Here is a 14,110-nt window from a genome sequence, read left to right as displayed (position 1 = left end):
AAAATAAATAATCGGAATTAAATAAAATCATAATTCTTAGTATAAATAAGGCTGTTTATCTTTCATGTAAATTGATAAATTCGGGAACTTTCATTATAAAAATAATCTTGTGCATGTTGTATAGAGATATATGTGAAGTCTGATCACATGCAATTTAATTCAAATTAATTCATACAATGTATGTAATTTAATTTAATAATCTGCAACATAACAGGAATCATTTAAAACTAAACGATCAGACAGGTCTTGAGAGTTTCATGAACTCGATTCACAACGACATAAATATAATTGATTTGAAGAGATGTAAATGTGTGTTTATTTGATGCAGATGTTTGTCGTGTTTGATTCATTGATGCGCGCACACGTGACTGTCTGATCATCTTTAATAATGTGTGAGTGGGACACACGTGACTGTCTGATCATCTTTAATAATGTGTGAGTGGGACACACGTGACTGTCTGATCAACTTTAATAATGTGTGAGTGGGACACACGTGACTGTCTGATCATCTTTAATAATGTGTGAGTGGGACACACGTGACTGTCTGATCATCTTTAATAATGTGTGAGTGGGACACACGTGACTGTCTGATCAACTTTAATAATGTGTGAGTGGGACACACGTGTAAACTGCAAACTCTTAAAACTAAAGAACTAAAGAACAGTTCTCCACAACATCAGTCTGTAAACCCGTCATTTAAAGAAATGTTGCATGTTTCTCATACAGTATAAAGGGGTTGAGGAGGAATATATATGAGGATGATGAAGATGCAGAGAGATCAGAAGATTCAGAAGAAGATCAGGTGTCTCACCTCCATCCTCCTGTCTGTCTGCACAGACTGTGATCGGGATGAATCTGTTGATTACACACTGTATGTGATTATTAACTCACATTGAAATGATTACATGACTGTTCATATTCCATCTGTTGTTAATGAAACACATCACGTGTATTTATCTGTCTGTTCATTGTAGCACATTTTGGATTGTTTCAGTGTAACATGTTCAAGCTGAAACATATTTTTACACCTTCAAATCTTATTTTGATATTAACCTAACCCTAACCCCAAACACTAAACAGTAATAAACACTACCACAGATCTTTGCATTTACTGTCTGAAGTTTGATTTTGAGGTCATTTGATCTCATATTTAATCATTTTTTTAATGGTACACATTCACTGTAAATACTAACAGAATCTCAAATTATAAAAAAGTAGTTTACTCAATCTTAAATTGTACTATTCTTACAGGTTTTAATTAAGTTACCGTTACTCTCTAAAGTTGTCATTAATAAAAACATTTAAGTGGTCCTAATTAAACATGACTTCAAATGTCACATTTTGGAATCATAACTCAAATATATAAGTTCTTTTAACTTTGGCTTCGAGTAATGCTAACTCCAAATTTTCAAGTACAAAATTGTGGCTGTGTGGAATACCCATGAACCCTTGCGCTTGAATAAATTATGTTTGTTTGGTCAAAACAAGGGCACTTATGTAGTAAAATAATAGTTTAATAATGTATTTAGTTTTAATTCTTCTATTGTTGTTTTGTTGTAGCCGGTTGATAATTGAGATTTTTGTGTAGTCACCATGAGGGTGATTAATGTCACCTCTGTTGGAGAATGTTAAATTTAAGTAATTCTTCTTTATTGTGTTTTACTAAAGTGCAGATTTATGTGCACTAAAAAGTATTGAGTAGAGTCCAGTGTCCATACGTCTAACCAAGAGTCTTAATTTCCCTTATATTCTATAAGACATGTTATATCCCAATTTAAATAATTAAATCAAAACAACAATCTTTTAATCATAGATGAGTTAACATCACTCGTAACTAGTTAACGGTACTTAAAAAATTAAGTTCGGTTTACTTGAGTCAAATAAGTGTTTACTTAGAAAAAGCATGCAGACCAATTGCCTTGAAAAATCAAAGTAATGTCAAATAATGAGATCTTACAGTGTAGCTAATGAAAAAACATGAAATTATCACCTTTATTCTGAGACAAAATACTTATTTGTCATTTCAGATTTGTTCAAGGTGATTAAATCAAAAGTTTATAAATAAGTGATAGTATTTGGGATAAAAAGGCCCCTATAAACATCGTTTTTCTTATGTGGGTATAACTAGATTAGTTATAAAGAATGTTGAAAGTGTGCTCACATTGACTCATCCAATCACAATGGAGATTCATTTGTTAATAGAATACGTGGCATGTTATGAAATGACAAATGTGTTTGAAATGAACAGGAAATGGTTATTTTTAAATAAGCATTATTTTAATCTGTTACTCAAAATTTGCCCTATAACTATTGCCCCTATATTTACAAGATATCACTATAACCCCCATGAGGGCCTTGTACTCCAAGTGTGGGTTAAAAGGCTTCCTCACCTTTTTATTAAATTTTTATTTTATTTTAATCAAAGCAACCTAAAGTTGTTATTCCTCGAGGACTGTATTAACGAATAAATTCTGAATCTGAATATTCCTTTTGAATATATAAATTATTCCTGCTGTTGCATTACAGGAAGAACTGTGCAACTGTGCTTTATACAGTGGTTTGTGTCTGAGAAGATATCTGTTCACCTGTTAGACCCAAACAATTGTAATTACATCATTTAGATAGCGTTAAATAAATGAAGTCATTGGACAGCAACAATATCAGGAACACCATTCTGAAATCTGTGAACACCATATAAATGTATATTTCATACAAGTGTTTTACATACACTCACTGAGCAGTTTATTATGAACATTATGGTCTTAATAAAGTGTCTGATGTGATCTTCTGCTGTTGTAGCCCATCTGACTCAAGGTTCGACATGTTGTGCATTCAGAGATGATATTCTTCTCAGCACAATTGTACAGAGTGGTTATCTGAGTTACTGTAGACTTTATCAGTTCAAACCAGTCTGGCCATTCTCTGTTGACCTCGCTCATCAACAAGGTGTTTCCATCCACAGAACTGTCGCTCACTGGATGTTTTTGGCACCAATCTGAGTAAATTCTAGAGACTGTTGTGTGTGAAAATCCCAGAAATACTCAAACCAGCCCATCTGGCACCATCAATCATGCCACGGTCCAAATCACTGAGATCACATTTTTCCCCATTCTGATGGATGATGTGAACATTAACTGAAGCTCCTGACCCGTATCTGCATGATTTTATGCACTGCACTGCTGCCACATGATTGGCTGATTAGATAATCACATGAATAAGTATTTGTGTTCGTAATTAAGTGCTCAGTGAGTGTATATTCACAAAAAGCAGATTTCTGTGTATAAGAGGTTTTCAAGTAATAATAACCTGTGTAGACAGCCCTATATGACATAGCATGATTCACTTTAAAATGTATGGAAATATCTATACACAACCGAGTCATCATAAACTATTTCATATACATCACATTCATTTTGAGCATAAAGATATTATAAACACTCCCTCCACAAATAACAAATCACTACTGTGGTTTTTGGACATGTACCATAATATTCTTTGAGTAACATGAATATGATAATCATTAATACCACTGAGTTTGGTGTCTGTGTATCTCAGCAAATATTGATTCTGACTATCACACCTGGAGTCGCGAGTTTGAATCCAGGGTGTGCTGAGTGACTCCAGCCAGGTCTCCTAAGCAACCGAATTGTCCCGGTTGCTAGGGAGGGTGTCATTAATATTGTTTACAAGACTCCTTTATTAACCTTCAATTGCTGTTGGGGTCATTTATGACCCATTTCATTTGTTTGTTTTTTATTAAATTGATTTTCTTCATCTGAGTGGTACAAGACATGGTGACTTTTCTTACACTTGATATCTGAACATGCAAAACAAATCTGGACTCGATTTGATGATTTTCAGTTCTTTATCAAACAGTGTGACACTCGGGGGTCTGGGTATCTCAACGAATAAAGACGCTGACTATCACACCTGGAGTTGTGAGTTTGAATCCAGGGCGTGCTGAGTGACTCCAGCCAGGTCTCCTAAGCAACCAAATTGGCCCGGTTGCTAGGGAGGGTAGAGTCACATGGGGTAACCTCCTCATTGTCGCTATATTGTGGTTCTCGGTGGGGTGCGTGGTGAGTTGTGCGTGGATGCCGCAGAGAATAGCATGAAGCCTCCACACGTGCTACGTCTCCGTGGTAACGTGCTCAACAAGCCACGTGATAAGATGCGCGGATTGACGGTCTCAGACACGGAGGCAACTGAGATTCGTCCTCCGCCACCCGGATTGAGGTGAGTCACTATGCCACCATGAGGACTTAGAGTGCATTGGGAATTGGGCATTCCAAATTGGGGAGAAAAAGATAAAATAAAATAAAATATGTGTAATCTTGGACTTACACTGACACCTATAGCAGCTTGGATGCAGCACCATTTAAAATCAATAGTTTTAGTTTCAGATGTCATAGCAGAAATGTAGTATTCACAGTCAGTCATGATTACTTTAATCAATGAGTGAAAGTGTCCAATAACAGGACGGTTACTGAGTTGAATTCAGCTGGTCATGTGATCCACAGATGGCCGCCCCCATGTGTGGACCCTCTCCATGTAGAATAAAACAGCTTATATAAGGTTACTGATGTGAATGGGGTCTTCATTATAATGTGAATGCTCATGATTGTATACATATATTGTAAAATCACAATTCATGTCTTTAGGAGTTTAACTTTTTTAATGAAGAAAAAATGATTGAGTGTGCCTTTAAAAACTGATCATATATAAAGGGATCCCACAGAGAAGTCAAAACACCGTGAACTGCAAACAAACAAACAAACAAACATTTAAAGACATTAAACGCACACAAGCGTTATTCAACCGAACAGACTATAAATCATTTCACATGTTGATCTCTTGATCTGTTTGTGTTCGCGCGGATTCTAACCCGGAACCGAATCCTCATAGCCAATCAAGAGTCGATACTGAGAGACAGAAGTTTCAAACGGACCAATCAGAACAGAGATGATGATGACCGGGAGAGCAGCAGAAAACAGCAGCGCGGTGAGATCTCACGAACATTTTAACGATTTAATTAGAAATATGTGATCATAAAGTGATAATCGATCATGATCAGTTATATTCAGTGTGTCTTCAGATCTCAATCAAACACACTGCTGTGAGGATTCATCGGGCGGGTTTATATGTCTGGGATTCATTCAGCGAGTTTAAAATCTGGATTTGAACTATATTCATTTTACTGTAATGTGAACTTTATAGTGTGTATAATATAGCATAATATGAGCAATATATTTCGTCATTTAACTGACGCTTTTATCCAATTTCAAAGCAACTTACAAATGAGGAACATAACAAGCAATTTGTTATTCAAAAGTCAACAATATCTGCAGGATCGCTGCCACATTCTCAAAGTATCTGGAATAATAAAAACTCTAGTGATAGTGATGACTTCTAAAACACCACTCATAAATCCAGTAATAAATCAATGAATCTGTCGTGTTTGTGTTTGTGTTTGTGTTTGTGTGTGTGTGTGTGTGTGTGTGTGTGTGAGAGATGTGTGTATGTGTGTGTGTCTCTGTGTGTTTGTGTGTATGTGATGTGTGTCTGCATGCGTGTTTGTGTGTATGTGATGTGTTTGTGTGTGTGTGTATGTTTGTGTGTATGTGATGTGTGTGTGATGTGTATGTGTGTGTGTCTCTGTGTGTTTGTGTGTATGTGATGTGTGTCTGCATGCGTGTTTGTGTGTATGTGATGTGTTTGTGTGTGTATGTATGTTTGTGTGTGTGATGTGTGTATGTGGTGTGTGTCTCTGTGTTTGTGTGTGTGTGTATGTTTGTGTGTATGTGATATGTTTGTGTGTGTGTGTCTCTGTGTGTGTGTGTGTGTGTTTGTGTGTATGTGATGTGTGACTGTGTTTGTGTGTGTCTGCATGCGTGTTTGTGTGTATGTGTGTGTATGTGATGTGTCTCTGTGTGTGTATGTATGTTTGTTTGTATGTGATGTGTTTGTGTGAATGTGATGTGTGTGTGTGTGATGTTTGTGTGCATGCGTGTTTGTGTGTGTATGTGGTGTGTGTGTGTATATGTTGGTGTGTGTGTGTATATGTGGTGTGTGTGTATATGTTGGTGTGTGTGTGTCTCTGTGTTTGTGTATATATGTGGTGTGTGTGTATATGTGGTGTGTGTGTGTGTGTGATGTGTGTGTGTGTGTGTGTGTGTTCAGATGACTGGATCCAATGAGTTCAAGTTGACCCAGGGTCCGGAGGACGGTGTCTCAGCGGTGAAGTTCAGTCCCACTTCAGCTCAGTTCCTGCTGGTGTCATCATGGGATTGTTCAGTTCGTCTCTTTGACGTCAGCACAAACAGCATGAGGATGAAATACACACATCTGGCCCCTGTGCTGGACTGCGCTTTCTACGTGAGTGCCAACATTACTATACAAACACTGGAGAACCACGAGTTACACATTTTAATTTTTTCTGCTTTGTTGTTTTAGGATCCGACTCACGTGTGGAGCGGCAGTCTGGACAACCAGTTAAAGACTCACGATTTGACCACGGATCAAGGTGGGTTAAAACAATTCATATATTAAATTGATCATGAAAATAGTAGACAGCTATCTCTAATCTTGCACAGAGAAATCGTACAGATTCAAACGAGTTTGCTAAATCGTACAAGCTGGGTCGTATGAATTTGTACGATTTTTGCAACAGCCAATCAGGTGACTCTCCCTCTAAAATGTGACGATTACTGTTCCGTCATACAAAACATCCTCTTTACACTTCAAATCATCATTACAGACTCATAAGACTTCTCATGAGATCGGGTTGGCTCTTTTGTTCTGATGTTTGTTGTTATGGGTACTTGTTTTATAGTTTTCAGTTTGCACATTGTTTTAAGGAGAACTTTGGACAATATTTGGAATAACATGCTCTACAATAAAATACTGGAAATAAAATGTGTTTTTTATTCCAATAAAAAAAAATCAACAGAAGAATCAATTCATCCGAACTCTTTATTCATTGATGAATGTCGTTGTGTCTTTATGAACGGTGTTTCTTCCTCAGATACAATCGTTGGGACTCATGACGCTCCGATTCGCTGTGTGGAATACTGTCCGGAGGTCAACGTCATGGTAACGGGCAGCTGGGATATGTCTGTGAGACTGTGGGATCCCAGAACACCGTGTAATGCCGGAACATTCACACAGCCTGAGAAGGTAATCAAACGTCTGTCTGTGAGGGGAATGGTGTCGTTCTGAAGGGAGAACAGTGTGTTATCACATTGTTTCACTGTGTTTCAGGTGTACACACTGTCTGTGGCAGGAGATCGTCTGATTGTGGGAACGGCAGGCCGGCGCGTGCTTGTGTGGGATTTGAGGAACATGGGATACGTGCAGCAGAGACGTGAATCCAGCCTGAAATATCAGACGCGCTGCATACGAGCATTTCCCAACAAACAGGTGAAACTCACACACACACACACACCTGTGAAATACTGTTTCTATGAACTGTTGCCATCTTCATGTTAAAAGGGATTTTGGCATGTTGGACAGATCTGACCTGAGCTTATTATCATCATGAACCTCATGATGTGATACAGTATATCATAATGCATCAAGATCATAATTGGATAGTGATTAAGAGAGGAAAGGCTACATATACTACATACAAAATCAATGAACGAACAGGTATGACATAATTTAGAACAGAATCTGGCCAAAAAGGTGTTATTTTTTTTTTTTTTTTTTCACCCAATTTGGAATGCCCAATTCCTAATGCGCTCTTAAGTTCTCGAGGTGGTGTAGTGATTCGCCTCAGTCCGGGTGGTGGAGGACGAATCTCAGTTGCCTCCGCGTCTGAGACCATCAATCCACGCATCTTATCACGTGGCTTTTTGAGCGAGTTGCCACGGAGACATAGCGCGTGTGGAGGCTTCATGCCATCCACCGTGGCAACCACGCTCAACTCACCACGTGCCCCACGAGAACGAACCACATTATAGTGACCACGAGGAGGTTACCCCATGTGACTTTACCCTCCCTAGCAACCGGGCCAATTTGGTTGCCTAGGAGACCTGGCTGGAGTCACTCAGCATGCCCTGGGATTTGAACTAGCGAACTCCAGGGGTGGTAGCCAGCATCTTTTACCACTGAGCTACCCAGGCTCCCCAGAAAGGTGTTTTTGAGTTCGTTTTGGTGGTTCATAACAGCTCCCCAGAGCGAACATTTAGGAAAACTAACCGGCTGCTAAACACCTTCCTACTGCCATTGGCCAAAGTAATCGGTAGGTGTGACCTGAAGCTCCACCTACTACTTTGTTTACGTGATCAGTCAGTAAAGATCAGTCAACATGAACATACCGGCGTGCAGAGTCTATAGCGAGCTGGTGCAAATTGACCTACATCTGTACGATCGTTCGCATAGAGACAGTGTTCCAAGAGCATGTCATGCGATTTGGAACTCTCAAGTGCCCATTAACTCGTGCCATCTGCAGCGAAAGCCATTCACACATCTGCCGAAAGTAAGATGTGCCCCTCTTATCATCATTCTTTTGTCTTTATTCTGCACATTAACACACTTCTGTACACTCATCTTTGCAGTAGTAGCAGTGTCATCATAAATTACAATAACAGAGTGTAATCAGTGCATATTATGGCATGTATAGCGTGTTAGTGTAACGGTGTCATGCTGTGATTGGTTGATTTCAGGGTTACGTGTTGAGCTCTATTGAGGGCAGGGTCGCAGTGGAGTATCTGGATCCAAGTCTGGAGGTGCAGAAGAAGAAATACGCCTTCAAATGTCACAGACTGAAGGAGAACGGCATCGAGCAGGTGTATCCCGTCAACGCCATCTCCTTCCACAGCATCCACAACACATTCGCCACAGGTGCAGAAACCCGACCTTTGACTTATAAAGAACGGACAGTGTTTAGAAAACAATTCTTGTTAAATTATGAGATCATTTTACATGTTCAATGCAAAATAGATTATCTACAATGTGAAGCCTCAGTTTGTCTGTCATGTTTGTAAAGAGCCATTTTACCATGAAACGATGTGTGTTTGTTCAGGTGGCTCTGACGGCTTCGTGAACATCTGGGATCCGTTCAACAAGAAGCGTTTGTGTCAGTTCCATCGTTACCCGACCAGCATTGCGTCTTTGTCTTTCAGTGTGGATGGATCTCTGCTCGCCATCGCCTCGTCATACATGCAGGAACAGGGCGACATTTCACACTCTGCCGACGCCGTTTACATCCGCCAGGTCACCGATGCCGAGACGAAACCCAAGTGAGTTTGATTATTTATGTTTGAGGGCAAAATTAACAGAAATGTCCACCGGCATAAATTAAAACCTCTTAACCTGAGAGCCGTCACTAGTAGAAAACCTTCATAAACGGGTGAGATCTTATGATCACAGTCATGCTGCTGCAGTTTATAAACTCATATTTACAGATATTCTTCACATTCAGCAGTGTTTGTGTATGCTGTAATATGATCAGAGAGAGATTTAACAGAAGTTTAGATGATTGAATTTCCTGCATTGATCAGTATAATGGAGAAACTTGTGTGTTAAACTCGATCACTGCAGTCTGACCCTGTTTACATGTGTATTTAATGAGAATATAAGATGTAAACGGGACCTCGATCTCATCATGTAACACATTCATGAACTGAACATGCAAGTAATAATGTCATGTTTGTGTTCACAGGTCAACATGAGTCCCGCTCTGATTCTGCAGCGTCGATTAAACGTTCTGTTCACTGTTTGTACTTTAAATACTTTCTTCCTTCATTCTGTCTGTTTGTCTTTTAACTCTGTTTTGTTTTTGTTACAATAAATGTTTATATTTTACATCTGTGTTATAGTGTGTCTCAAATCTTCTGTTTTTAACCCTATTGCGTTCTGGTCATTTTTGACCCGGTAAAGGTAACTCGTAGTTTTTTGTACGGAACCAAATTTTGTGACTTTCAAAATTAACAAATCATTTTCCCCCCATTTTTAGAAGAAATTATTTAAGAGATATAACCATTATAATCTTTTGCGTTCCTGAGTCAATTTTGACCCGGCATCAATTGTGGCTTTATACATGATATTATGCAGATATTTTCGCACATTATATGAATTCGATTTTTCTTAAAAATCCTTTAAATTAAGCTTATTTCCCATACTCTCACTCATTTTATCTAAAAATGGGACTGCATCTTGTTTACAAACATACACACACAAACACATACAGTCTCACACACACAGAACAGACAAAACAGATATAACAAACATAACAAATAAACTATTTCACAGGAAAACTGCCTAAAGGGAGGTGTGGCAAGAGCAAAAGTTCAAGCATATATAGTCTGAATAAGAGTCCACATTTTACTCTCTACAGACTGATCTGATAATAATCACAAATTAACATTCAGCAGTTCATGCATTTAGTTTAAAAACATTGTATACAAGTACAGATGTTGTGTAGTTGTGTTGTCTAGTTGTATTTGTTGGATTTGACTATGGAGTTGTTTTTCAGCAGTAATAAGTAATTAATAAATATGAAAGTAAATTCTCCCTTTAAATATTTATATAAATGTAATGCAATGTTATATTCAAATGAAATTTCATGTAAACCTTGATAAAAAATATATCTTTACATGTATCACACTGGCTTAGCTGCAGATATATATATATATATATATATATATATATATATATATATATATATATATATATATATTTAGTTTTTGTTGAAATAATTATTTAGAAAAAAATGTCATAAAAAAAAAACTGACATCATACATAACATTTACATTTTTCATTTAACATGCCAAAAATATAGATCTTTTTACATGTATGACCAGCTAAGAAGTTAACAATGAGCTACAATATGCTTTTTGATGAAAACAATTGGATTATGAATGTTTTATAAGCTTAAAACTCCACCGGGTCAAAACTGACCGACAAATGCAAAAGGTGTATGCAGATTCTGAACGCAATAGGAGGGTTAAGAAACAATAAAACATATTTATGTAAACAGTTTCATATATCATGATAAAAGCCTTCTAAACAATATTTTGTCACACATAATTTGTAATTATCATGAAATTATGTTTTGTACCATCAGGTTATTAAGTCAACTGATTCTGATTCATTACAAGAACAGGCTCATAAAAATCACTGCATCATGAATCTGACTTGTATATAATATTAATATTGTTATTGTGTGTGCAACCAGTGAAGATGAGCTAGTAGAAAAACATGTCTCTTTGTAGTCTTGTAAATACTTTATTACTGTACTTAAGGAGAGTTTTTCAATATTTCTACATTACTACAGTAAAACTATTTCTGTTGACACTTTTATTCCAATATATTTCTCCAGAAATATGATGCTGATTCACATCACTCAGTGTAAGTCCAAGACGACGTGTAAATTAATGCATGCTCCTTTAAACATGAACATTGTGAAATACTGATAAAGATATGTGAGATCAAATTTAAATCTTCCGCCTTTCCTGGAGAACTGTTCCTATGTGGAATATTTAGCCAATAGCATGTTCGCTACAACATTTAACCACAGTATTGTGTACTAATCGATACCTTCGCCATCAATCACCAGATGCATTCATGAAATGTTTAACAATAATATTAATTTCACACTAACAGCTCATGTAACACTCACTATCTCTCTATGGTAGATACAAATAACAAGAAAAGTAGAATAATGTATGAACATCAACAGAAAAAGAATTGGATTAAAATCATCACAACTTAACATTCTTACATGGTGCTTGCCCGAGCAAATCTTGAATTGGTTAAATCATTTTTATTTGAATAGAACTTTTCACAAACATCATTTCAAAGGAGCTTTACAGAAAAATCATGCTATAACAGAACATTGTGCTGTAATGTCTGTAATGTTTTAATGTCCTTTAATGAAGAATGTGATGGTTTAAATCAAGTCTTGTTTAAATTAGTAAACTGAGTAGATGTTGGTGGGCAATGTTCAAAACTAAAGAATATTAATTTAACTGTAAGATTAATCACTAAATGTCTTTGAAGTCCATCCTGGTTTAACTGCAGAAGTTCACATAGATGCATTGTCCTTTGTTAGTTGGCATCAGTACATCGTAGTTGACTGAGGTGATATCGGGGTGGCACAGGCTGCAGTTAGTCGTCTTCAGCAACACATAGCAGTAGGAGTCGGACATCAGGCAGGCACTGGTAACCTCAGCATGGGACCTAACTAAAGCAGCCTAATTGTGAGTTGAAGGATAAATTAGGTGTATGTCTGGCTGAATAGATGAGTCTTTAGTCTCAGTGAGTGTGTCTGCATCCCGAACAGTGTTGGGAACACTTCCATAGTTTAGGAGCCAAAGAGGAAAAAGATCTACCTCCTTTTGTGGATTTTGACATTCTAGGTATTATAGAGTGCAACGGTCTGGTTAGTAAAAATCCCATTAATTTATCCCATAGACGAATTGATCTTCAACGATAACTTATAAACCTTTAAAGACAGACCTACCGTGAGCTCTGAGGTTGTTCATCGATGGTATATGCTTCTGTTGAAGCCATCTGTCTGCGTTATTTCAACTTCATTGTTTAAAAATAGTGTTTGATAGTGGAATTCATGGTAAACAACTACATTACCCATGATACAGCAGAGAAAGATCCACCAATCAGAGAACCGTGGCCAACAAAACCCATGAAACGTGCCTCAAAGCGACCGCCCACTCCCATGATGCACTGTGAATGACATAATCGAGTCGGTTTCCCTTCACCCAATAAACGCAAAATATATTGTTTCTTTACTAATTATCAACAACCTAAAATCAATAGTTTTATATATTCCAATTGTTCAGTGACATCATTTGCAATGCTTCATGGGATTGTAGTCCGTGCCCTCATGAAAGACAGTAAGTACACAGTCTTGTATCTTTGTCTTTATGTCCGATTTTCAAATACTTTTTTGCCTCAAAACAAAGTTTGTGATGTTGTGATTCACCTCGGAGCTGGTTGGTTTGGTTCATGGCTCACAACTCTTTTATGAAGGATTTTATTAAAAGTCTAAGGAAGAAATGAATGGGGAAAATACTTCCGGAACCCAGACGGCTGAAAAAGTGGGCGGTCACGGTTGCGCTCTATTAAAAGGCCAGAATTTTGTGATCGTAATGGTGGAAACACGTCAAAGCTTTGTAGTTAACAGAATTTAAAATTAATATGAAATTTAACAGGTATCCAATGTAACGATGATAAAATGGGGCTAATATGATCATATTTCTTGGTTCTAGTCAGCACTCTGGCAACTGCATTTTGAACCAATTGAAGTTTATTTATTGATCTTGCTGGACATCCTCCCAGTAATGCATTACAATAATCTAATCTTGAGGCCATGAATGCATTAATTAGTTTTTCGGCACCAGAAACAGAGAGCATGTGTCGTAATTTAGCAATATTTCTGAGGTGGAAGAATGCTGTTCTATAAACATTGGTAATTTGATTTTCAAAGGACAGATTGGTATCAAATATAACACGTAAGATCTTCACTGTTGAAGAACATTAACATTAACACTGTAACAGTACATCCATCGAGAGTCAAATTATATTTTAGTGGCTTATTTTTAGAGGTTTTTGGTCCAATAATTAGTACCTCTGTTTTGTTGGAATTGAGTAGGAGGAAATTTCTGGCCATCCAATCTTTGATTTCACTGATACACTCTGCTAATTTGGAGAATTGTGAAATTTCATCAAGTTTCGCAGAAATATAAAGTTGGGTATCGTCAGCATAACAGTGGAAACTTATTCCATGATTCCTGATAATATTTCCAGGGGAAGCATATATAAGGAGAAAAGCAGAGGCCCTAAAACTGATCCCTGTGGCACTCCATACTTTACTTTTGTTTGATTTGACAATTCCTCATTTACACAGTTAAAGTGGTAGCGGTCTGATAAATAGGACCTAAACCATGCTAATGCAAGTCCACAAATGCCAACATAATTCTCCAGCCTATTCAAGAGAATGTCGTGATCTATGGTGTCGAAGGCAGCACTAAGATCTAAAAACACTAGAATTGAAATGCAGCTGCGATCAGATGATAAGAGCAAGTCATTAGTAACTCTGATAAGTGCAGTCTCTGTACTGTTATGGGGTCTAAATCCTAAATTCTTC

At 37.4% G+C, this 14,110-nt stretch overlaps 1 protein-coding gene across 1 annotated transcript; it reads left to right on the top strand.

The window, feature by feature from the left end:
• Positions 1-4,931: 4,931 nt before the first annotated feature.
• Positions 4,932-9,807, top strand: LOC127423536 (mitotic checkpoint protein BUB3-like). The gene is made up of 8 exons (XM_051667926.1): positions 4,932-5,001; positions 6,181-6,375; positions 6,454-6,523; positions 7,025-7,176; positions 7,261-7,419; positions 8,667-8,844; positions 9,026-9,242; positions 9,665-9,807. Exons 1-8 carry the CDS (start codon positions 4,963-4,965, stop codon positions 9,672-9,674), a joined length of 1,020 nt encoding a protein of 339 aa, XP_051523886.1. The 5' UTR covers positions 4,932-4,962; the 3' UTR covers positions 9,675-9,807.
• Positions 9,808-14,110: the final 4,303 nt, after the last annotated feature.

Source organism: Myxocyprinus asiaticus, chromosome 32, assembly GCF_019703515.2.
Source record: "Myxocyprinus asiaticus isolate MX2 ecotype Aquarium Trade chromosome 32, UBuf_Myxa_2, whole genome shotgun sequence".
Taxonomy (NCBI): Eukaryota; Metazoa; Chordata; class Actinopteri; order Cypriniformes; family Catostomidae; genus Myxocyprinus; species Myxocyprinus asiaticus.
The sequence above is the reverse complement of the archived record's forward strand: the minus strand, read 5'-3'. Positions and strand labels throughout refer to the sequence as shown.